The sequence below is a fragment of the Trachurus japonicus genome, chromosome 23, assembly GCF_045865225.1.
Source record: "Trachurus japonicus isolate A0001 chromosome 23, Traja_1.0".
Classification (NCBI taxonomy): Eukaryota; Metazoa; Chordata; class Actinopteri; order Carangiformes; family Carangidae; genus Trachurus; species Trachurus japonicus.
The window spans coordinates 11,706,893-11,731,785 of record NC_140929.1 but is presented as its reverse complement, the minus strand read 5'-3'; the positions used below and the strand labels follow the sequence as shown (position 1 = coordinate 11,731,785).

At 42.4% G+C, this 24,893-nt stretch overlaps 1 protein-coding gene across 1 annotated transcript in view; it reads right to left on the bottom strand.

Moving 5' to 3' along the window:
* Window positions 1-24,893, bottom strand: part of plxna4 (plexin A4) — a 229,461-nt gene that overhangs the window by 71,273 nt on the left and 133,295 nt on the right. Inside the window, exons 4-5 of the mRNA XM_085769926.1 lie at window positions 22,562-22,690; window positions 9,636-9,736 (exon numbers count right to left, since the gene is read on the bottom strand). Coding sequence (XP_085626052.1) covers window positions 9,636-9,736; window positions 22,562-22,690 — 230 coding nt within the window. The remainder of the gene's footprint in view (window positions 1-9,635; window positions 9,737-22,561; window positions 22,691-24,893) is intronic.

Genomic DNA, 24,893 nt, shown 5'->3' with positions numbered 1-24,893 from the left:
AGTGAAGCAGGGAGAAAAGCAGATTTTGTCAAGAAATGTTCCATAAAATAAAAATAAATTGAGGGCTATTAGCAGTTATTATTTCCAACAACCTCCATAAATTCTACATTGCTCTCTTGTGCACAAACACACGAGGATAGGAGGTGATCGGCAGCATCAATCTGGCCCTCTGGGCAAACAAGCAGCAGCTGTTTCTCTCTGCTGTGATTTTTGGTGCCTCACTCTCCACCACTCAATTTTAGCAGCTGTCAAAAGCCATGCCACCAACTTCCCTCATCTTTCTCTCTCTCTCTCTCTCTCACACACACACACACACACACACACACACACACACACACACACACACACACGCTTACAAACAAACAACCCCCTGGCAGAACTATCGAATAGTGTGGTGGTGTGGCAGCCTTATTAGACTGTTTATCTAGCATATGTGATGCCACTGCTGCCCCTGAAGATGCCATTAGGCCAGGTTCTCTATATTAAACAGCTTTATCTGTCTGGCTCAGAGGTATGTTGGCGTGTGTGATTCTGAGGGACGGGAAGGTTAAAGAGGGTGACGACAGATGCCTTTTACAAAATTAGCTTTCCTGAATTCCTGCCCTGAATTACTGAGTCATTTTGTTTCATGAAATATTTCTTTAAAAAAAACATATTAGACAATAAAAGGGCAACTGTCTTGATACAAGCTGCTGTTAATAGAGATATTGCAATTTTCAATCAATCATGCAGGGCTACACTGTTCCTGCTGATTCATATATCTTAATAAGATGAATTATTATTAATATATATATAATTGTAATAAATAAGTACAGGTATATATATATACTGTAGTTAATCATTCTTGATGGGTGTTCAAAGATCGTTGTCTACTTGTACTTGGATTGAAATATCGGAGTGACATGATCTGTCTGGACAGGATAAGACAGCCACAAGACCTAAAAACTAATATTGGACCATTTCCAAACAGCTCGTATATCAAAGTCCCAGTTATTACTCTATCAAAACACAATCTGACCTCACATTCATAAAATAAAAGCCCAGACACTGACAAGGGAAAACAACACTTTATCACAACACTACATCTACAGTGTATCCCAAGGTATTTGTGAATTGAAGTCCCCTGTTTGATGATGTTTTCATAACTGCCCCTGAGGACACTGATGCAGGGCACTGGAGGGCTGTTTCAACCGGGGACTCAATAGTGCATTTGGCTTTTATCTTATCCATATATTGTGTTATGATCCTACATGTGTGCGGCTGCAGACGGCAACATTTGATACTATTGATCCAGCCAGTCGATACCCAGCCTGTAGTGTTGAGGTGGGTTTATTTACAAGCACAATGGTTTTTTTTTTTTTAAACTGAGTGAGAAGATACAGCTGTGTGAAGTGTGTGAATACATGTGTATGAGGTTTCACACAGATGTTCTATGATTCTGGTATGAAAATATGAAAATAACAGAAATCTTTCTTGCCCAACTAAACTGTGTTTGGACATAATAAACGCTGCACAACTTTTAGTCACAGTTTCTGGAACGAAGTGGGAGTGATGCCTGAGTCCTGGCTAATGATGACACCACTGTCTCTGCATGTGTGGGTAATCTCAGTGACAACATTATCTGACATTAATACCTAAAAATCAGCGAGGATTACTGGATTATATAATGTGGTTGTTATGTTCTTACTACGGTGCTGTTGCCGTAGCAACAGCTATGTAATGTGACGTGAGGTGACCTGCGTGGGTACCCTCTCCCAGAGGTGCTCTCCATCATAGTCAAGATGAACATTGTGCGTGTGTAAACGTTTTTACCCTCATCTCCGCAGCTGGAGTATCTCCTCCTAGAGTTTAATTTATGCTCTTGACTGGAAGATTTCTCATCCCCACTCTCTTTCTCCTTCGTCACACTCGTCCCTTTCATCACCATATAGCTTCACTTCACTTCACCTTTGACTGTCACCGTATCTCTCATTCATCCTCTCTGTCTCTCTCGTCAGTCCCTCTGCCTGTTTCTTGCTCTGGTGGACAAAAGCAAGACACCTTCTCCACTGTGAGAGTGTGTTTGTGTGTCCGTCTCCATTTCCCAGCGCTTCCCTCTGTGTGGTGGGGTGACAATAGGTGACAGTGAGCAATGGTCCTGACTTAAAAGTTAGTGTGCAGCTATTGCCTGTGTGGCTCTGTGTGTGTTGGGGCTAGGTAGATAGGTCTGTGTGTATGTGCTGTGTGGATGTGCGTGCGTGTGTTTTCACACTATGATAGTGACAGTTGAGAGGGAACTGGGAGGTGCAGCGCTCCGTTCCATCCTGATGCCCCTGTCACTTCTTGGCCTTGTTCCCTTCCCTCAACTTCCCTTAGCATCCAGCAAGAGGTGGAGGGTGGGGGTAAGGGGGGGTGGGGGGTGAAACCAGTCACCCATACTCAGGGGATGGTCAACCTCCCCTGGGCACAAACATCAGAGCAGGTGCCGTGGATGCAAGGATCTCGACATCAAAGAAACAACTTTGAATATTTAACTTTGAGAGTCGACCAAGTCATTTCAGCACCGTCCAAAAACCAAACCCAACTCTTCTACTTGGAATATCAGGATGAAAAGAGCATTGTCATGGTTGGAACTAAATTAAGGAGCTTAAGTGGTAATACAACAGCTTTAAAATCATAGAGGTCTATAATACTTTAGAAAGCCAGGTCTTTTGCACTTTTTTTTTTTTTTTGCAAGTGATTAAGTGGAACTGGACTTTGATTAAATTCTCTTGTCATTCAGGCCGTTTTGATCGGTAAAAAAACCCCCATCTCAGAGCACAATCGAAGTGCAGAAAACCTGTAGTGCATCCAGAGTAGATACACAAGTCTGCTAGTTGCCAGAATGACCCCTTAATTTGGAAATCTATCCGTCTAAGTGGATTACTTGATGTAGTCCAGCTGGTTATTCTCTCCACTCTACTCCAGCCCACTAACATTTCCACACTCCAGTAAATAAAGCATGGTAAGTCCTGGCAAGTTAACATGCTGATCGCGCACAAGCTTGCACTCTTATTATTTTGCATTCAAAACTGGCAACAAATACACCCAAATTAATTACACAACATACATCAGAAATGTCTGTCTACTCAATTACTAGCTTGGCCTTTGTTCCAAAGTGATGTTTTCACTTCATGCGGCTGCTCTAATGTTAGATCTCACTCTTACTGACGGTGGAGAAACTCTTGGTGTAAACAATGCCTCTCCCTGCCAACAATATGTCTCGAAGCACTTACGGCTATCTCCCTGGAGGGACCGGTGGTCGCTGCAACCAAATACAATGCATCCTGGGTAGCATGCTAATTGTGGCGCTGCTGTTTAATTAGAATTAGTGTGCCATACCACAGTAATGAGCACACTGAGGTAACAGATGACTGTGAACACAGCGACAGGTAGTGGCGGCGCAGAATTAATACGAGCGAAAGAAAGAAAAACCATTCAGTGTATCTGCCAATTAGCTTTTCTTCCGAAAGGTTATTCATTTGACAGCGCCAACGACATCCTTGGAATACAAAGGATTTGGAAGACAAGAAGATTTGCAGCATGACTTGCAAGTTTTATCAGCCATTTTGTGTGTTTATTTATGACTTCTTTATGAATTATGCTGGATCGACCTCATAAGCTTGTACATGTGTTTGACAAATGTTTATTAAGGCATGATTGTGTGACTGCAACACAAAACTTCATAAAAGCATTTAGATCTATATTATTTGTTCATTTTGATGGAGCAAAAACTTTCTGGTCTATGTCTGTATTCAAGTCAAACCCATAACATTTCTAAACACACATTGGCTGTCTGGGTGTAGTGATTCATGAGGACTCCCCTGTATATTACAGTTTGCCTCTAGAGGGTTACTATTGATTGTATAGACAGACCTACTCTAATGAACTAGGGGAAGGTATTTGCCTGTGGTCAGTGGCACAGATGATTTTACTGTCCCCATTCCACCTCAGGGACAAGGGATCGATGTTTGTAAGTGTTTGGAGGAAGAGCGGAGAGAAGTTGGAGGAAATGTGAAGGTGATGCTGTTTATGTGCAAAAGACACATATGAACACAAAACATACTGGGATTTGATACACAAAGATCAAGTGTGCATGTGCATTCACACGCAAAAAAATATAAAATTGTGAAAAATGCAGCGAAACAGACACAGAAACTGATGGAAAAAGAAATAAACTCAGACTCTGAGTGGATTGATGGGAGCACAGACACACAAATGTGCTCACACAAACCCAAGAAAATAGTGGATGATAAGCCTGCTGGATATAGAGAGTGATCTGAATGATAGTGAAGAGAGGGAAAGAGTAGGAGGAGAAAAAGAAAATGAAAAAGGAGGAGAGGGGGAAAAAGCGAAAATGATTTCACCACTCTGGGAATATTACCACTATCGCAGCCAAAAGCAGAGATTGAGATATGTCAAACCAATTATTAATGTGAAGATATTGCAACATTAGCACCACTTGTTTCAAATTGACATCGATATCACAGAGTAATGTGAGATATTCTCAACATCCATGCCAAATATGATGACATTCATTTTGACAATGCTACTTCTCCAAATATGGTTTCCAATCTGCCCGGCTGTCACACGTGACAGGCACGGTGACAGCCTAGTTAACCACTTACAAAACTGACAGCTGACAGACCGGCATTAGGAGAGGTAACATATCCATATCACAGCTCTAACATTTCTGACATCCAGCGCTGACTGGTTACAGAAGCACCTCCAACTTGGAGGAACTGAGGTGTGAACAGAAAGTCAGACTGTAAACAAACAAAAACAGTAGGACATGAAACTCAAGGGTTTTGCTGAACAGAACAAGTAATTAGTGCATAAGTTTTGATAGACAGGGATTCAAAATGACTTTAGCATACTGGTAATGTAGTGCTTGCAGTGATTTACAAGATCATATACCACGTTTCAATATTTAAATACACAGAATACAAAGGCTATAAATAGTTTTCTGCCATAAACAACAAAATAAGATATTTTAAAAATGGACATAGATGAGGTGTAGAATAAATAATTAAAAAATATCAAATAAACATGTATGTATTTATGGTTATTACACTATATCGCTTACATATTTCCTTAGATGTAACATATAAAAAAGTCTTTCTTAAGGCTCTGATTGACAGAGAATGACATCCAATGTCAGTGCTTAAAGAGTAGAAGGAAGGGGAATGATGAAAAGGAGGGGCTGATATAAGTGGAGACTTTCCTTTCGCCTAGACAGACATTAGCATAAGTCATGCATCTCAGAAGAGAGCAAGAGTCTTGAGTTTGATAGGCAAAGACAGTTTGGTTGACAGGTGAGGCGGCGGGTTTACTCCAACAGTGGCAGGGCTCACTGCAGGGAAGAGGGGAAATCTGATGCAAAGTTTCCTAGTGGGTTTGAAAAACTCACATTAGGGACAGATATGATATGTACTTGATATGGTAACTAGGAGGATTTGACTACACACAGCCCTCATTCAAAGTCAAGTCTTGTGAGTGATTATTGAAGTGGTTTGCTTTTATATATAAATGGTCAGTGTTGTCAAGGACAATGACTGTGCGTGTGCACATACGCACGCGCGCACATGCACACACACACACAGACACACACACAGACAAACACAAGGTGCACCATCCACCCCTGTTGATTTCCCCCCCTGTACTATTGATTGCCTTTCTCCTCTTCCCCTGGTGTTCTCTCTAACAGCTCTTCTCACCGATCTATAGAGTAAATAAAGGCAATGCTGATAGAGAAGGAGAGCAAGAGAGAGAGAGAGAGGGGGGGGGGGGTAGAGGGAGAGAGAAAGAGAGAGAGAGAGAGAGAGAGAGAGAGAGAGAGAGAGAGAGAGAGAGAGAACTTGCTTGCAATTCTGTTTGCTCTCAGACCAGTGAGGTGATTTCAAGGTTGATTGGGAACAACAAACTATCTGGAAGAACACTTTGAAGAGGAACTGCACGCTACCCTTCCCCTCAACACCCCACCCTCAAGCACACACTAAGTGTGGGTGGGAGAGAGTTCGTGAATTTGCAGATTTCCTTGGGTTTTAGCCTTTTTTGCTATACGTTATTAAAGATGCATAGTTTAAGCCTTTGGTGTACAATCAGGGCACAAGGCAGAGAGTCTGTTTTCATCCTCTGTAGAAACATCTTTAACCTTGGCCAAGCCAGAAAAAAAAAATTTCAAAAGACAGCACTGCATTGAATATGAACACAATAAAACTATTTCACTTCATAACACATACTGTACTGTAAGTATCCGTGGCCTTCCAGCATCAAATTGCTGTCATTCACTCACTGGTTTTACTTTTGTGTTCCAATTATTTTGTCAAACCAAATCAATTCAAATCAATGGGGGCAAATAACAGGCACACCTTTTTGTATAGTCGATATAGCACAACAAACTGCAGCCTCCAAAATACAGTACAGCTTCACCAAACACTCAACACTGAAACCTTGATGAAGGCGGGATTCATTGCAGGATTGAATCCAGGATTGTTGTATTAGATTGCACTAGTTACAACTGACAACTCAGTGTACTTGTTATTATTATTTTTTTCTGGGTGCCAATATTTCTGTTTTATTTAAGCCACATCTTTGAGTAATATAAATAAAAATGTTATTCTGCCAAGACACTCAAGTGGAAGTCAGAGCAGACTGAAGGACAAATGATAAATATTTCTATCGTCTGAATATCAAATAGCTCAGCTCACACTGGATGTGTTGTATTTGTTATGGCTGAGATGCCTCATGAGAGGGGCTTTGGGTCAGGTATTTGTGTGTTCCTGTCTTTGTGAATGTGTGTGTCAGACCCACACACCAAGGACAGACTTAATGCATTGCTTATTCACAGTCACACCATCTCCCCAACAAGACAGCACTTTCGACACACTTTCTCTGCAAATATAATCAAAGAAGAGTCTGATGATGAAAGACAGTATTGTGAAAATTGAGAATGCAAGATTAGCCATTTGTCTACATGATCTACTTTATTGATATGAACACTTGCATAGAGCTGTGTTGATGCTCTTGCATTTACAGCAAACCATAGACTGTTATCCCACTGTCCTCAAGTATTAGCTAGATTTTCTACATCCCGCCTGTCCCACTGAATTTTATCTGTCCATCAATATTCAATCAAAGGTGTAAGCCACAGGATCAAAGTAGAAATAGAAAGAAAAGCGCCTACTTCAGACTGAACTAGATAGTATGCTGGGTTTAAGACTTCAGACTGTGGTCAGTTCATTTTTCTCCTTAAACCTAATCAATAAAATATCTAATGTGTTTTCATGAGGCAAGTATGCTTGTATTCTAGTGGTCATGTTAACAGGGATTTGACAACACAGAAAATACATCAGAACAGAATGGCAAATAGCAAACGGGTGATTTTTTTTTGAGAGGCTCTAAAAGCCCTGGCTGCCTTGTGGTGGAGGTGACACTCAGGGGGGACGGGTGGGGGACGGAGGGGACGGGGGGGTGGGGCTGGGTTCGGTTACACCAAGACCCTGTTAAGAATTTACAAGCTGGCGGTTGGAAAGCGGTGAGGAGGGGGGACTTTGGGAAAGGTAAACCTGTGGTCGATCAGTCACATTGGCCTGTGCAATTGAAGGGTGTTTGTGTGCTAGAGGGGTGAAGGAGGGTGTGTGTTCAGTTGACAGGACATGTGAGCACGCACACACACACCTGTTATCTCCCTTTCTGCCCCTGTGATGGTCCAAATCCTGAGACACGTGAGATCAACTGAAGTGGCATTTTGGTTATTTTCCCTCTATCTCAACTTGATTCTCATTTTGGTGACTTGACACTAATTTTCCAGCAAGAGAGGTTTGAGCGTGTGTGTGTGTGTGTGTATGGCTGCCCTTTTGTGTATTTGTGCGAAGAGGCGGGTGAGCCGGGGTGAGCCGATTCTATCAGGCTAAGTGTGACAGGCCAATCTGTGGCCACCCATTTGCTCTGACTGGGAGGATGTCCAGGGTGTTAATGGGTTTGTACACAAAGAGAGGGAGAGAGACACACACATGCACTCACATGTGTACCACATACTACAAGTTTCATTTAAATTGCAAGCTCATTCCAAGTGGAAACTATCTGCACGGTGGCTACTCAATAGTGACATTTAATTTGGTTGGCTTTTTTATACGATTTATTTCTACTTCACCGCTGGATAAATTCTCAAATTCAGTGATCTGCTAGAATACACCAGATGGTTGGCTTACGTTTGGTACAGAGTGGGAAAGTGGGAGACTTTAGTGCAAGTAATTGGGATGAACATAAAACTTCTGGACTGATGAATTATGTATATATATGCACGTGTGTGTGTGTGTGTGTGTGTGTGTGACTTTGCCTCCAACCTCTAGTTTGTGACCCATAACCCATCAGAGAGTGTCCTCTGTCGGTTAATGCACATTCTACCCTAGAGACCTGAAACACATTCATCCTTTATTTCTCCTTCCTTCACTCTGTTTCACACAAACTTGCTGTTTTTTCACAAAGTCTCTCGTGTTTTTCACAGGTCTTCTCTCATAAAACTTTTCATCCATCACTATTCTCAGACTGTGCTCACTAATCTGCTTCCCTAAATCTCTCTCTTTGTCGTCTCTTTTGTCTATACATCCCTCTCTTCTCTGATTATCTTCCTTCCTCTCTGGGTTTGAGTGTCTGTGCTTCTCTTGTACTCAAACTGCTTCTCTGCCCTCGCCATGTCCTCTCAGTGCCAGCAGGGATGAAGGTGCTAAATGTACTCAGTCTCACTCCCTCTCTCTCTCACACACAGACACACACACACACACACACACACACACACACACACACACACACACACACACACACACACACTCACTCTGTACCCAAGGGCTAGCACCAACACAAGAAACCAATTTTCAATTTACAGTGGAGTGGGAAATCTCCCTGCCCCCAGCAAGCACTATCTCCAACTCCAATCTTGAGGGACAAGGGTTTGACAGCAGCTGGGATGTGTGAGCATTTGTGTGTGTGCATGTGTGTGTCAAAGTGAAAATGACAGAAAGAAAGACAAGCTTTTAGGTAAAGCAAGAAGAAAAACACAGGAGAGATTAGGTAAGAAAGCAGAGAGTCAGTAAATCGTGCTTAATGAGATCATCTCTGAGATCTTATTCAGCAGCTCCCCACAATAACAGAAGCTATCACTCCCCTCGTGTCAACGCCTGGAGTTTGGAGTGGTGCCCACTAGAGCCCAGGCAGTGCCCGCCAGTGTCTGTGCTCTCACCAGGCTCTGGTTTCAGGGCTGGTAAACAATGCCAGTGGTTAGGTTTGGTAATGGATCTGTGGGGGACGCTGGAACAAGGCCGAGCCCCAGGAAAGCAATCTGAGACTTGGCCTGGGTTGATTAGAGGAGCCCCTGAATGCTCAGGGGCTGCAAGGGAAGGGGAGAGCTGGGCATGGGCCCAGGCGTCATGGAGGTAGGGGAGCCTAACAACCCAATCACACCCTGCAAACTGCATGTTGTAGACTCAGTGAGTGAATGGAAGGAAAGTGAAAAAATACATCATTTGAGTGTCTGGAGAATAAGAAAGGAGAGTAAAAGGAGTTATGTGTGTCAGTGTGTGTGTCTGTGAGAGAGAGGCTCGGACAGTGGCACTTACATGTTGTGCAGGACACACCATCCACAGTGGGGATCTCCTGACCCAAGACATTCACTGCAGGTTGAGTACTGACCACAGGCCTCCACTGGTACCCTGGACAGCTGCAGAGAGATATACAACAACCATTAAAAACCATGGAAGACATTTAAAGCCTTTTTCAGATTGATTTTCATTGATGAATGAAGTGAGGATGAGAAAACATTTAAGGGAAAACATTAGCACAAGACAGAGAGAGTGAAATGCCAGAGAAATGTCATGTTGAAAGAAATCCTGTGTTTATGTCTGTCATGGGAGGGACTTGAATGTGATGGAGAATATCTGCATGCCTGCGTGTGTGTGTGTATGTGCGTCTGTGTGTGTGCTTTTGAGAGCGACAGGGAGAGAGAGATGAATCAATGATAATAAATAAATGGATAAGGGGCCTTAAAATACTGTTTTCAAATTCTTGCAAGCTAACAAAACCCTCCTCAGGTCAGACAAACATAATGAATTTCTATTCCATGTACCATTATGCCTAACAGATGATTCCAGAGCTCAAAAACAGAGTGAAAATAATAGCACACAGGGAGCAGGAATTGTTGGATAATGGTAAATGTTTTCTTCTTCCTTACAAGTTTGTATCTATTCTACTAGAAATGATTGACAGCCTCAACATCAATAGTTTGAACTAATTAGAAGCAGATGTTATAAAGTTAAAAACATATGTAAGTGGAGAGGTGATCGTTGCACCATTTTTTGTTGTTCTATTATCCTTCTGCTGCATTGATTTAGCCAGAAAACCAAATGAATCCAAAAAAGTAATCTCTCTGTTTGACCACTATTACAGCCAAATGCACATTAACTGCAAAAACAAACCAACCAAGCAGACTAATATGCAAAATTGGAATGCAAAGTATTTTTGTATCAGCACAGATTTTCTTGCTGCTCGACAGTTTCCATCTTTCTTCGCTGGGTCCATATGGGGAAATGTGGCCACTGAGGACAGAAGTCCATCTATTATGATATATGGGCCTGCCAATTCAAACTGGCATTGACTGGCACTGATTGGCATGGGCCCTCAGTGACCGAGCGCAGGGGGCAAAGCCGAGGTAAATCTCAGCCATCCCCTCCTCGTGTCACCATGGTAACAGCATGGTGCAAAAATAGGTGTAGCTGGCACTTTTGATTAATGTGCCGTCATTGGTGGATGACCGCTGTCACTCAAGCTTCTCACCGATGACAGCTGGGAAAGAGAGACGACATCATCGGTGTGGGACCGATATTGGGTTATGATGAGGGTGAAGCTGTGTGTGTGTGTGTGTTTGTATGTGTGTGTGCCTCCACAATAACTGGAGTTCCAGTCTTGACATACGAGTTGTGAGATGAGGCTGGGCAGGTTTTTGTAACCCAAGTTAGAGAAACCAACAACAGGGTCACAATCTCTCTGTGCAAGAATAACAACACATTTCTACTGATCAGAACACCTCTTGCAAAAAGTTACAGCAAAGGCCAATCAAGTACAAGAATTTACAAGCTCTTTATCACACATTTATTCATCCCCAATTACTTCTTATGGGATTGGACACAAGAAATCTTGTGCAAAATACTGAAATTGTGTTATATATTTCCATGAGAAGAGAGCAAAGAGAGTTTTAGAGTGGTGTTCCTGATAAAGTGTTCGCTGACTGGACATACAGAACCCTAACTCACAGGTGGATAATGGGCACCCAAGTAAGTTCATCTGTCAGTGCATCATCTCCAACAGGTTCTGAGGATCCAATCCTTTTTCTATATTGGTCTCTTTCTAGACCTCTGGACACAAGTGACACAATTATACATCTCTTTGCAGCACATTTTATGGAATAAATCCCATATTTAAGGGTATGAAAGGGACCGTAATTAAACCATCCAATGTAGGGCATGACTGATGTAACGAGAGATCAGAAATGCCTCGGCGCAGTCGTATCTCTAAAGCACAGCCTGCCACTGACGGCACTTCTCTCTGTTGGACACAGACTATCACACAGCACATCTCTGCCTGACAGACTCTCTCAAATAAAAACACACCAAGTCAATTCTACAATTTTGCACACGCTCGCTGTGGAAAAGTCATATTTAAACACGTTTGAACACGGATGCGCGAGAAGCACAAAGATGCACGTGTTGTCACTGAAGTTAGACTCTGAAAACACACCACTACATCGTTCCCCACCTCGTGCTCTCTACATTCATGTGTCTTCTGTGTATCTCTCCTAGTACTATAAATAGCATACTCCGGCAGTCATGTGCGCATGCACACACACGCTGACACAGATTCACACACAGCTGAATGAATTCAGCTGAAGTGTATCTCCTTGCCAAAGTCAGGAGGAATCATGCATGCTATTACAGATTAGAGACAATGTAAGTGTACATTGTGGGTTTAAGCGCGTGCATGTGTGTGTGTCAGTGTGTGCTTTGAGAAAAAAAAATGTGTACAAACATATTTGCATTAGGTAGATAAAGGGAATGAGTTTGAGATGGAATCACAGAAATAGTGGTGCAAGTGTGTGAGCACATGATCAATGCTGATCCTCACTGCAGCTCACATGATAGGTTCCCTCCCTTCCTGTCACTCTCCACTGAGCCTGCTCCTCCTCCTAAGATCCACCACTGTCTCAGCCCACTGCTGGCTAAATAACCTATTAGTCACTGAGGAGAAAGGCCATTCTATTAGCCTATGGAGGGGTTTCTGCTGCCAAACTCTTATCATGAGTCCATGAAACTGCAATCTCCCTGTGTGCACGTGTGTGTGTGTTTATGTAATCTACGCAGCCATGTCACCACGTCGAGTGGTTTGTCACCTCGTGATCTGCCATAAAAGCTAAGCAGCCAGACAGAACTGTAGCAAACAATGCCACCATATCTGAACGCTTTATAATTTAACACTTCATCGGTGGCAGATATGCCAACACACACACCACCCACATGCACACACATACTGTATACAAAAACACACTCGGATTTAGACTTTGTAGAATGGAAGGGACCTCCTGATGCCTATCGAGGCCTCAGATGCCTGCATCTTGGGAAATGGTTTTCTCAACTGATAAAATGCACACACACACAAAGACAAACACACAGCACCATTCAGAGCCCTGCAGAAGGGATGGGTGCCAATGTGAGTCCTCTGTTCCAGAGCCTGCATCCTGATATCATTCATTCTCCCTCTGTCTCTGTCTGTCTGTCTTTCTCTGTCACTCAGACGCTCTGAGGTGTAGAAGATCATACATTCATCATCTCCAGAGCCTCTGTTCGCTATCTGGCGTCCTCTCTCTCCCTCACACGCGCACACACATTCACACACTCAAGCAGACAACACTTTTGTCCCCTCTTTTATCAAAAAATTGAGGGATTTGGTGGCTAAACGACCCAATGCACCCCTTGTCTCTCTCATCTCGATATCACATTCATTTCATGCTATCTTCTTCGTGGGCTTTGCCAGAGAGGCAACCATTACGCCTCACTGTCTCCTCACTATGGCTGTGCTATCATATCAGCAGGGATAAATACAAAGGATGGGGTGCATGGCATTTCTAATTCCCTCCTGTTTCAGGTGAGCAAATGACAGCCATTACACCCTGCACTCTCCCTCTTTTCACAATAGGAAGAGATGGAAGCCGCTGAATATAATCATGCTTTTAAAAAAGCCAGGAATCACAGGGGTACTTGATGCCTTAATGTGCGGGGAGGGAGATGAAGACGTACTTGATCATTTACTGTGATGGCACAATGGTGTTCAATTATATATACAGTATATATACAGTAAGATTCTCTGTGTGTGTCTATTGCATGTGTAGGAGATTAATGTCAAAGGGAGGGAGGGAGGAAGAGTCTTCTCTCTAAGTGTATCCATTATTTCCTCTGAGATAGAGTTTATGAAGCTTGACTTTGTTTTTTCTTCCTCTCTCCCTCTTTTCTCCGTCTCCCCTCCTCCTTACATAATGCCAGGGGCCTTTGAGTCAACCTGCAGTGGGAAAGTGATCATTTATTAAATCTGCACAGACTTTTATTATCAACTAATTCTTCTGCCTCATCTCTATTCCTCTCTTTATCCTACTCTTTTCCTGCCCCCTCCACTTGTAATTAAACAGAGATTCCACCTGCAGCCAAACTTCACCACTCTAAATGAACAGAGAGAGGGAAATTAAAGTGATAGTCCAATCCTGCTTTACCGCCTGTAGGGCACACTGAACTTCTCTTATCTTTTCTCTTCTTCCCCGAGGCCAGCTTCGTCTTTTTCTCCTTCTCTGTCGTACTGCTGGCAAAGTATCATCACTGGTGGGAAGGCAGACATTCATTTGAAATGATTCGATTAAGTGTATGTAATCTAGAGTTATTTGGTCATTTTAATAACACATTGTGGGTTAGCAATGGTGAACATGTGTTAAAGATACAGTATAATGATGCTTACAGTTGTTATCTCCAATCAAACACATTAAAATTTCATTGATGACTCCAAGCAAGTCGACTACAATCATTAAGTCTGACACAGTGAAATGTAAGTCACATACATGACTGGATATAAATCATTTCTGACCTGCTACTATCATGATAACATGTCCTGTACATGAAAGCAGCCCTGATAACATCAACCAATAACCTACCATACTGTAGCAAGAAAAGTCCTTCATGTTTACATAGTGTTCAATATAATCAGATCTTCATCTGAGGCACATGATGGAATTATTCACAGCATTTGCTGGAAAAAGTAAAGAAACCCTGAGTCCAATCAATGGAACAATGACTGAAATGTGAGTTAGAGCAATTCTGACTTATAAAATTCACTGAAACATTTTCAGTTTGTTTTTTTATTTTCATTTTTATTCAGCCGTTATAAGAGCAACTGGAGGTCACCACTCTTCACTATAGAGGCATCAGCTAGTGTGAAATATTCCCTGCAAAAGAGAGATCTCAAAAGACTTGTGGTCAAGAATTGTTGACTTACATAAAGCTGAGAGGGTTATAGAGTGATTTCAAGGGGTTTCATCAGTCCACAGTCAGCCAAAATGTCTATAAATGGATATGATTTAGTTCTGTGGCTACTCTCTCTACAAGTGGGCGTCCAGCTAAGACAACTCCAAGGGTACAGAGCAGAATGATCAGTGAAGTAAAAATGAAACCTAGGGTAACAGCTCAAGTCTTAAAGGACTCATCGGAGATGGTTAATGTCTCTGTTCATGAGTCTACCTCACACAAATCACTGGGACAAGGCTGCATGGAGCATGTTGTCCATGGCAATATAGCACTCAATGTGCCATTTGTCACTGTGTGTACCACTCTACACACGGACAAGAAAAAAAAGAGATTTTTTTTATGCACCAATAAAGAAAATATTTGTAGCAGCCATGGTCAAGGTAAAAGCTAAAACGCAGCTGAATGTTCCTGTTGTAGCCAACCTCAACAGTATAGTTTAATTTTAGACAGTGAACCAAAACCAAAAGTTCAAAACAGATACGAGTTGATCTCCAAGATCAAGGTACAGCAGTTCCCTGTCACCCCATAACTCACTTTTTTTCCATGGAAGAAAAACTCTTCACTTAGAATATCCTACTTTTGAAAGAGAGTCACGAAAAAAGCTCAACTGAGTTTGCACAATGCTTCTGCAAGTCACATCAGCCCTTTGTTCACAGAAGAAAAAATGGAGCTTTTAAAGAAAAGAACACCATTCTTCACACTCAGAAGAGACCCAGAGTCTGGTACATGGTCTCTTGAGTCTGTTCAATGCACAGTGAAATCAGAAGATTATCAAGGCATTCTGGAGCTGCACATACTGCCCAGCTTCAGGGACCTCTGGTTCAGTGGCAGGTCATGGCTCTTCCAATGGGATAATGACCAAGAACATACATCTTGAAGCATCTGAGAACAGATGAGAAGGGAAACAATGGAGCGCTCTGAAGTGGCCTGCTGTTAGTTCTCACTTTAATCCAATTGTACATCTACAGAAACAGCTGAAACCAGAGCAATGTCTGTGTTTAGTTATTACAAATGGGGAAAAAAATCTGTTTCTTCTTAACTTCACTTCATAAATTCAGTTCTGTCTCTAATCCTCCTTTCTATCTTGCACCGGATATTTATTCAATCTGTCATTTATTTGTTCTTTGCTGGTTTCTCTCTCTCTTGTCCTCGTGTGTCCCACCTCTCTCCTCTGCAGCTGGATGGAGGAGAGATTGACGTGGGAGTCAGATGAAGCGAGGGACACATCAACGACCCACTGCCTCGTCACAGCTGACGCACCACTCAATCCGTCAACCACCAACCAACGGTATTATATCATAAACTCAGTTAGCGGAGGGGGCCGGTGGCTGCAAGTGCAATATTGTTTTCATTTGACGTTCGCAGAGGTCAAATGAGAAAGCCATCCATTGCGCTGTCAGGATTGTCAGCGCATGACAAACGAGTTGGATACAATCAATCATTTTCACTTTATCTTTCTATTCCAACGAGGGTAAGGCCCCCCATACACAAAGAAAAAAAAGTTAAACAAGCATGAGGCAGTTTTACTAATCGTTTGTAAATTTGAATTTCCTGCATGAGGCATACTCTGATTTGTTTTTACCATCTGTCATCTCATCTTTGCTATTTCTATGCTAATCAATTAAGCAGCCAAAAGTAAAAGCAACAATAAATTCACACAGCACATTTTGTGTTGTCATCCTGGTAATGTTGTCTTATCACACTGTCAGTCCAGAGTGCCAGAACCATACTTAGGACATCATGGACATTTATGTAAAGTGCATTTAAGGTGGCACAACAAGATTTGAATTTAGTCTGCAATGGCAATTTCCCTGTTGGCAAGTGCAACACACACATGCACACACACTGGTTGAATCATCCTATCCTGGGGCATTGCCTGGGTAAAAATAAGGCCTGGATTATGCAGACGAGTGCACACAGTTTGGAATGTTTCCACTGGCCAAGACGGTGACAGAAAATGCTGCTGATGACTCACATTAATGACAGATTTCATGAAGCATTCTAGTATCTAGTCCTAGTTCTAGAAACTATCTGCAGCAGGGAAAGAGATGGGAAGACGAGATTGGAAAATATAGTGAGCAACAGAAAGAGCGAGAACAAGGGGGAGAGAAAAAAGAGAGAAGACACAGGTAAAACTTGAAAGGGGACTTTGAGTGAGCCAAGAGTTCACTCCAACCTTGTCTGCCCCACTTCGTTGACATTTTTCAGAAGTGTGTCAGGCAGCGATGGCTGCAACGTATCAGCTCTGTTCACTTGCCTTGTTAGACCACAGCAGCCTGCAGCTAAACTGGGACGCAACATAATATGCACATCTAAACACCTTTATAACTCACAGCAACGCACCAGAGGGGTGAGGAAGCCGCACTGTAAGGGATGCGGTAAAAAAGTTTCCCCCGCTGATAGAAATTAAAGGATGCTGGTATTAAACATCTTTGATGAGATGCAAAGACACGATACTTCCACAAATTGGCTTGTCGGATTTCCCATGGGGGGGGAGGTTCCAAACAGAAAAAAAAGCATTTGACTTTGAACGATCTCACCCCACTATGGTACACATATTCAATAATTCACACTTACAGATCTGCATTTGCTACGCAGAATATAAATAATTCAGCACCACAAGTGTGGCAGTTGCAACACTTTCCAGCAACAGTTTATATGTGCGATGTAAACGTCATCGTATAGTACATATAAATTGTTATCCATGTATATTCACATTCACATATGAACACTGGCTGACTGAGCAGCTCCTGACAGGGGAGGCTAATATGTTTCCTGTGTTGCTGGGGGGTACACTGCAGGATGGATTGAATGACTAAGACACAACAAAAACAACTTGAACTGCTTTCAAATGCCCTGAAAGCCTTGTCAAGTCTCAGCGCAGCCAGCTGCTGAGTAATACACTATCAAAATCCTCTTCGCACGGCACAAGTAGAAGTTGTTTTTATCCCATTTCACTGATAGAATTTTAAGTAGACAGTTGTGTGAAAATATGTGGTATTAGGGATTCCAGCGTGTACATTTAGTTATGCAGAGTCAGGGTGCAGTGTATTTCAAAGCCACAAAACAGGCCACAAAAGCCATTAATGGGAAGCTTGGAGGATTTACGGCTAAGAAGTGTATCTTCAAGTTGGTTACACAACAGTAATCTGATTGAATCTGACTTATTTCAAGTTGTAGTTAAAATTCTATTCAACACTCGGTCGGGCCCATGAATTCACACATGGTGGGAATTAAATGTATCAGGTTCCAGTGGATGTCAAAACACATTTGACACATTGGCTTGATTTCTGTGTCTAAAAGTGTCAAGTGCAGGTTGTGTGTGTGTGTGTATGTGTGTGTGTGTGTGTGTGTGAATGCCAGGGGATTATATCAGCCAAGATGGATCAGGGACAATGTATTGAGCAGTCTAATAGTTTGTGCATGAAAACTATTGTACATTCTGGTGCTGCTAGATTTGATTGTATGGTACGGTTTGCCAGATGGGTTGGGGGTTGGGAGTTATAGTGGATGTGAGGGAGGAGTCTTTGAAAATGTAGAGAGCTTTGAGGAGGCAGCAGTACTACGTGTCCTGGAGGTGTGGAAGGAGAAGTCAGTGTTTTCAAGATCTATTTTTCTGTTCACGTTCCCAGCTTTGGTATGACAATCCTGATTTGTTACACGGACAAGAAAGAGCCTGCACGCTAAAACAGCACCATAAGTTATTCATGTGCTCCACCTTTGTGCTAATTTCTCACTCCACTGTTGACCTCAATAAAAGCTCCTCACTTCCAGCAGGTCTTTCCTCTACAACAGGTTCTAAAAACCTGTGTTAACTTATCAAATGCTGAGATGCCCCCCCTCTACCTCCACTGACACCATCTCATTCATTCTAGCCAGATGTCCTCATTGTAGTTAGCAGATGAACCAGTGTTAACAGGATAGTGACATAGTACAGAGCTACAGTAGCGGCTCATGTTAGTGGAATTGACCTGTCCCTGTCACTCAAAGTGCAACCCTAACATCTATAATCACAGCCCATTCTATAATCTGACTGTCCTCTTTATAGCAGAACATCTATTAAACCGACTAATAAGATGACACGTGTGTGTTAGAGAGCGAGAGAGAAAGACAGCACGTAAAAGTGAGAGAGAGATACAAAGAGAGAGAGAGAGAAGGATCCAATTAGAGGACAACCAATCACTGGATTAATGAGAGGGTAGGGATGACAGATTACTCCGGTATTCAGGAATGGTTAAAAAAAGAAAAGAAAATGACGGAATGGAGAACTGGGGAGGGATGGCATAGGGTAGACATGACAATGGTGTAGCAGGAGAGAGTTAGAAATGAAATAAAGATCGAGAGAAAGGAGATGGGGAAAGAAGAGTAAGAGACACAAAGGGGCTGAATCCTCATTTGCTTTACAAATCCCCTTAGAAATGAATATGGGTTGCGGGAGCAAAAATCTATAATCCTGAAAGAAAAACAAACCAAACAAGGACGAGACAGTCAAAGGATAGAGGAGGTAGAGAAGAAAAACGGTTGAAGGGATGGAAGAAAAATGAAATAAAGGATGAGAAAATACAATGCTAGACAATCTCGAGCATATTTGTTACAGAATACAATTCTGTGTGTGTGTTTGTGTGAGTGTGAATGTGTTTGGCTAGCTTCCTTCTCTAATGAGTGTATAATGTGACAGAGACAAGCAGGGTACAGTGTGACTCAGCATGATGCCCCTGTCCCTGAAGCTGGATACACACTACACTGTCAAGGTGCTCCAACAGTTGTGCCACATTGTAAATTATTTATACTTGATTACAGTTGATATTTGTAGCACTAACACACCTCTAGAAGAGTGTGTCAAACATCACCGAGCCGTGTCACCACTATAGAATATAGAAGCGACCGTATTTACATTCTTTTGCTTGGTGACAGGAAAGCGACGACACCGAAGTTTGCACTGAAAATGACTTTGCCATCTAGATTGCAGACTACATATTTGCAATCGCTGATATGAAAGAAATGACTGAGCCAGGCAATCGTTATATAGCTCGAGTAATTATGTTTACTTTCTTTAATTGATTTTGTGATAAAGAGGGATGATTGCGACGAGGACAGGGTTTGCATTTGTGAAGCGTTAATGAAAAAGGAGGAGATTACGGAGCTGTTTCTCAAGTTTGTTCTATAGTAGATGTCTTCACTGTTAACTCCAGGGATCAGAAATACGACCAACCAGCACTCAGTCTGGAAGAATTAAATCAGTGAATGAATGACATGAAATACAAATACTGTATGTATCACTATGTTATAATACACTGAGCCAATGGTCTCTCCTCCATCATCAAAGTGTAAAACCTCACCCTCCTGTGCTGGACTCTGACACTGAACTGAAGACGACCTACAGTCCAGCCAGGCAGGAGGTCCGTCTACTGGTCCACCCCTGGCCTGGCATCACCCATCTACAGGGGAGACTCTGTTCTCAGCCTCCTGTTGTGGACCCCCTGCTCTTCTCCCTCTCTCCCTCTCTCTCTATCCTGCATTTGCTCTCTCTCGTTCCATCTATCACACTCTCCCTCCGAATGTCTGGGTCCCAGGCCCCAGAAACAGCAGGTGGCCTTCTGCTATCGACCAGCTCGGGCTGCTTTAATAGCATTTGCCACCGCTGGGAATTGGGAATGTGCGTGCGTGCGTGTGCAAGCTGTTATTGTAAACCACCGCAGTGATCCAGCAAGTAGCGCCGCACCGTGTTTCAAAACTCCAGCATATAGGAGTGACCACAAGGTGACCTTTCAACCTGGATGCCTCTGTGAGGTTAACAAAAAGAACGCACAAGACCTTCAAGGATATTTTGCATTTCAACAATAGTCTGTGATTGTCTTTGATACTGAATCAAATGTGTTTTGACTGATCTGAATCAGAGTAGGCGCTAGCAGTCACAAAGAAGTGTTTATCACCCATTTGAATCTGAATGAAGAACTGACACAAAGACGTGATGGTATCACAGTAAAATTAGAAAAATAACAACATCAGTGAGATTGACTAATTCACTGTGGAAACGATCAGTCATCAGTCTTTTGATACCTAACAGAAACGTGTTGATTACCAAATAAACATCAAAATTATAAAGGGTTGTAACGGATTGCTGTTGAAGCTATCTCATTCTGTAAACCATTTAGCACTAAACGAATGAGTTTGTGTTTGTGTGTGTGTGTGTGTGTGTGTACACCAGAATTGAGAGCATGTTTCTGTGTGTTCTGTGTCTCTATGTGTTGTGTTCATTAAAAGCTTTCTATATTTGTGTGAATGGTAATTCCCAGATGTTCCTCCTAAACAGTTAGTGGAGGTCAGTCCTGTAACTAGGCTAATAGACTAATTACTACACACATAGTGAGGAAAAAATGGAAATTAAGTGTTGCTAATAATTAATTTGTTATTCTGTAATATCTTCTGTAAACCCAATTACACGCACTGCAATACAAAAGAGAAAGAAAAACAAAATTCTCGCATTTCTGGTCAACAGAATTGCACAAAAGCGTGGTAAGTGGATGCCATGACAAAATGGCATCCTAAATATCTTTATTCTTCTCACTTGTGCTTCTCCCTCTCTCTTTCTCTCTCCCGCTCTGTGCAGATGGACTGACTGAGACCTCTGGAGAGGCAATGAGAGCTGTATTTGAAAGGGCACCTTCAACTCACTGTCTGTCTGATATTTAAAATGTTATCGGGATAATCTGGGCACTTAAAATGGGCACACATTTGCACACACAAACAAACTGCACTACACATTAGTAAATACTGACACTTTGATGGTGCCAGAGAGGTCTATAATCCTCTGGAAGCTGCAGACAATATACAGGGGTAACTAGGCTATCGCTGCCAACAAAACAGCAGCGGCCTTCTGTGATTACGGGTGGCAGGAGATAAAGAGGAAAGAGAGGGGGAATGATGATATGCATATTATCTGTTCTTCAGAGCTTTTGCAATATTATTTCTAACACTAGCATTAATAATGGACAATGAGCAGAGCTAAAGTGAACTGAAAAGAAAAAGAGATGCAGCATGGGGTCTGATGTGGCCTCAGTCACTTACACAGCACCCTGCTGGAAAGAGAGTGATTGTGTTTAATGGGAAAAGTTTGTGTACACTTTCTGTGTTGATGAACTTTCCTCAGTAGTTGTTCATTCATCACAGTAATTTTTGCTTTGAAAAAAGTAGCCTGCACAATTTAATTTTACACTGATGTGCATGCTTGGAAATACAGATGTGACTGTGTGGCTTTATGTGTGTAGTATAAAGAGGAAATGAAGACCTAAGAATACCGTAACACTGTGAGCCACAAGAGTGTGTGTGTGTGTGTGTGTGTGTGTGTGTGTGTGTGTGTGTGTGTGCGCGCGTGCGCATTTACGTGAGCTCAGCATGTGTGTTACGGACTTTCCATGGTGCTATTTTAGCGAGGTTTTTGCCTCTGATAGAGGTGTTCGCAGTCTCTCTCTGTCTGTGTCCATTACACAGAGTGCTGCTATTTCGCGCCACATTCCATGTCATCAAAGGTACTTCTAGATTGTGTGCGTGCGTGCGTGCATGTGTGTGTGTAACTGTCTGTGCACAGACATGCACAAGTGGACGAAGACCACTCTCCTCTCTCCCTATAATTCAACACATTTATTCACTCCAGCTCTACCCTCAGTGTGTTTCTATAAAAAGACATGGTCATAGCATCCAACAGTCCATCCAATCCTTTTCTCTCCTCTAGCCGCGCTGTAATGAAATCCTCTATGCTACACTAAAGGTTATTCTACCCTCTGACATAAGAAAATGATAAATGTCTGTGGTAATGATATTGAGTCAGCAGGGGGACCTCTGATGTGTATGCTTGTCTGTGTGTGTGTGTGTGTGTGTGTGTGTGTGTGTGTGTGTGTGTGTGTGTGTGTGTGCGCGTATGTGTGTCTGACCTGGGTCTCAGACATGACATAGAGGTAGTGGTGGTCAGAAGAGAAGGCCATGTCTCTGAGGATGGGTCCATTCTCCACCGCCTGCACCGTCTCATACTGCAGAGCACGAGAGGAGCCGTCCACCCGGATCTGGAAAAGCAGAGAAGCACATTAGAAATTACGTCAATTTATGCAATAATCATATTCATATTTTAGCTTAATTGATTTTGCAAAAGGCGACTGAAGATGCAAAACAAGTGCATCTTCGCCCAAAATTCAGCTGTAATAGTGGACATCTGATATGGTGGGGGTGAACAGCCTTGGCCAGAATATGAGACATTTTCACTTTTTGCATTAACAACTGCCAAGCAATACAGAGGTAGTCAAGAGCACAGAAAGGCCAGTGACGCCTGCTTTCTAATAATTTTCTTTCACAGTATCTTTATTGTAAACATTTTTCTTATCCATTCACAAGATACTGTGTAAATAAAATGGGTGGTGGAAATGAAAGGACTGAAAAGAAAACGTGCAAATTAACACATGAGAGAGAAGAGCAACGCTGCCTTTCCCAAGGAATAACTTGGCAATGGAACAAGGGTGGAGTCTTGAACAACAAGGCATATAATTAGGAGACAGGTTATCATTAAAAAGGTGCTTTTGGACATTATTATTGGCAAAATTGCCCATTTCCCCCATTCTGCCGCAGGCTTTTCCCATACGTCATGATTTGCTGTGCTGTATGCGAGAAGCTCCTCTTTCTATCACCGTTTCAGCAATTCAAAAGTCATTATGGTAATTAGGCATCTGGGTGAGAGGTGTGGTCTGTGAGCCCCTAGGTGTGTTTACTCAGCAGAAAGTGGATTGAACTAGCCCCACACACACATGGTGGTGTGAAAGAAATGTTCTGGGTTGTGCCTGAACATCTGCTTATATCTAATCTCTCTAACACACACACACGCACACACACAAGGTGTGTTCCAAATGATCCTTTCTAAATCTGGTCCTCTGGCTGTAACTTCAGTAACACACAGGTCTGACACCTACCTACCCAAGCAACTTTCAGCACCCGGTAGAATACACATTCACACACACACACACAGGCCTGTGTGGGCTTGCAGACAGGTGTGAAGTGAGTCTTGTTAAAGTTGTGATGACTCTTGGTGGTTTTTTGTACTCTTCAGCACGTAAGGGTTCAGAAGCAAAAGGCACAAACAGGAGATAATTGGACAGGAAGCAGATGGCTGTGCAGACAGGTGAGTCACTTCATGATTAATTATAATACACTGATGACAACATACTCTGTGTGTTCCCTCTGTCAGCATATCATTATAGATGCCTTTCTGCCGGCCAGCCTAAAGCTACAGTAAAGTCTCTTTAAGGTCAAGAAGCCTCAACTGTTCTAAGAAGGTAAACTGAACTCTTGGGTAAAACGGTGCTTCCCCCGCTGAAAACAGGTAAGGAGTGGGTGAAAATTACTGGACAGAACTTATATGTTCTTCATGGTACATGACTGATATTCTGTCACTTCCACATTCAATTGACTCTGAATCATGGTGGAAAACTGTGTAATAAAGGACGATGACAAGAATATGTCTTTCTGAGTTTAATAAAAACATTCACAAATGCGCTGAAGCATATAGAGATCAGAAAAGCGCTGCTTTTTGAGTCTAACCTTACACACACCAGCAAGGTGTTTATGAGTTCATCACTGAAATAAGCAACCTGCAGATACCTCATCTTAACCTCAAAACCTGCTGCTACCTCGCCTTGACTGAGGCGTCAACCACCAGTTCCTGCTTGAGAGGCTAAGAGTAAATATCTCCTTATTTTTAGTGGAGGTAATACGTCAAGCAGTATTCAACAGAAACCACAGAATCAACTGCTCCTCTATTCTTCAACTTTTCTTTGCCTTTGCTTAGACAATAAAGTACTGTATAGTAAAGAAAGAAACCTAAGTACCCTGAGTGCAGTTTTAAGCCCTGCCCTCCTCCTGCTGTTATACTGATATCCAGTTTCACAACATGACATTTCTTTAAGCAGGCACCATCTTTCACCCTGATTTCACCCTAGTCTCCCTTCTCCTTTGTTTCTCAGTCATTCTTCCTCGCTTGCTCAGCCTCCCGCTTGGCTTGTGTAGTGATCTTGATCTCAAAGGACCTTGAGTTCTGTTTATCAAAGCCTCACACACTTTCACTGGGAACTATTGTATGCACTAGGGTCAGCTGAAAAGAAAAGAACAGAAGGCAAATAGGAGATAGAGTAAGAAGAGAGGGAGATACGAAGAAAGAATCCACCACACGAGCCAGGGCCAAATTCAGCAGGTGGGGTTATCTAATCTGCCCAATTGGGTGAG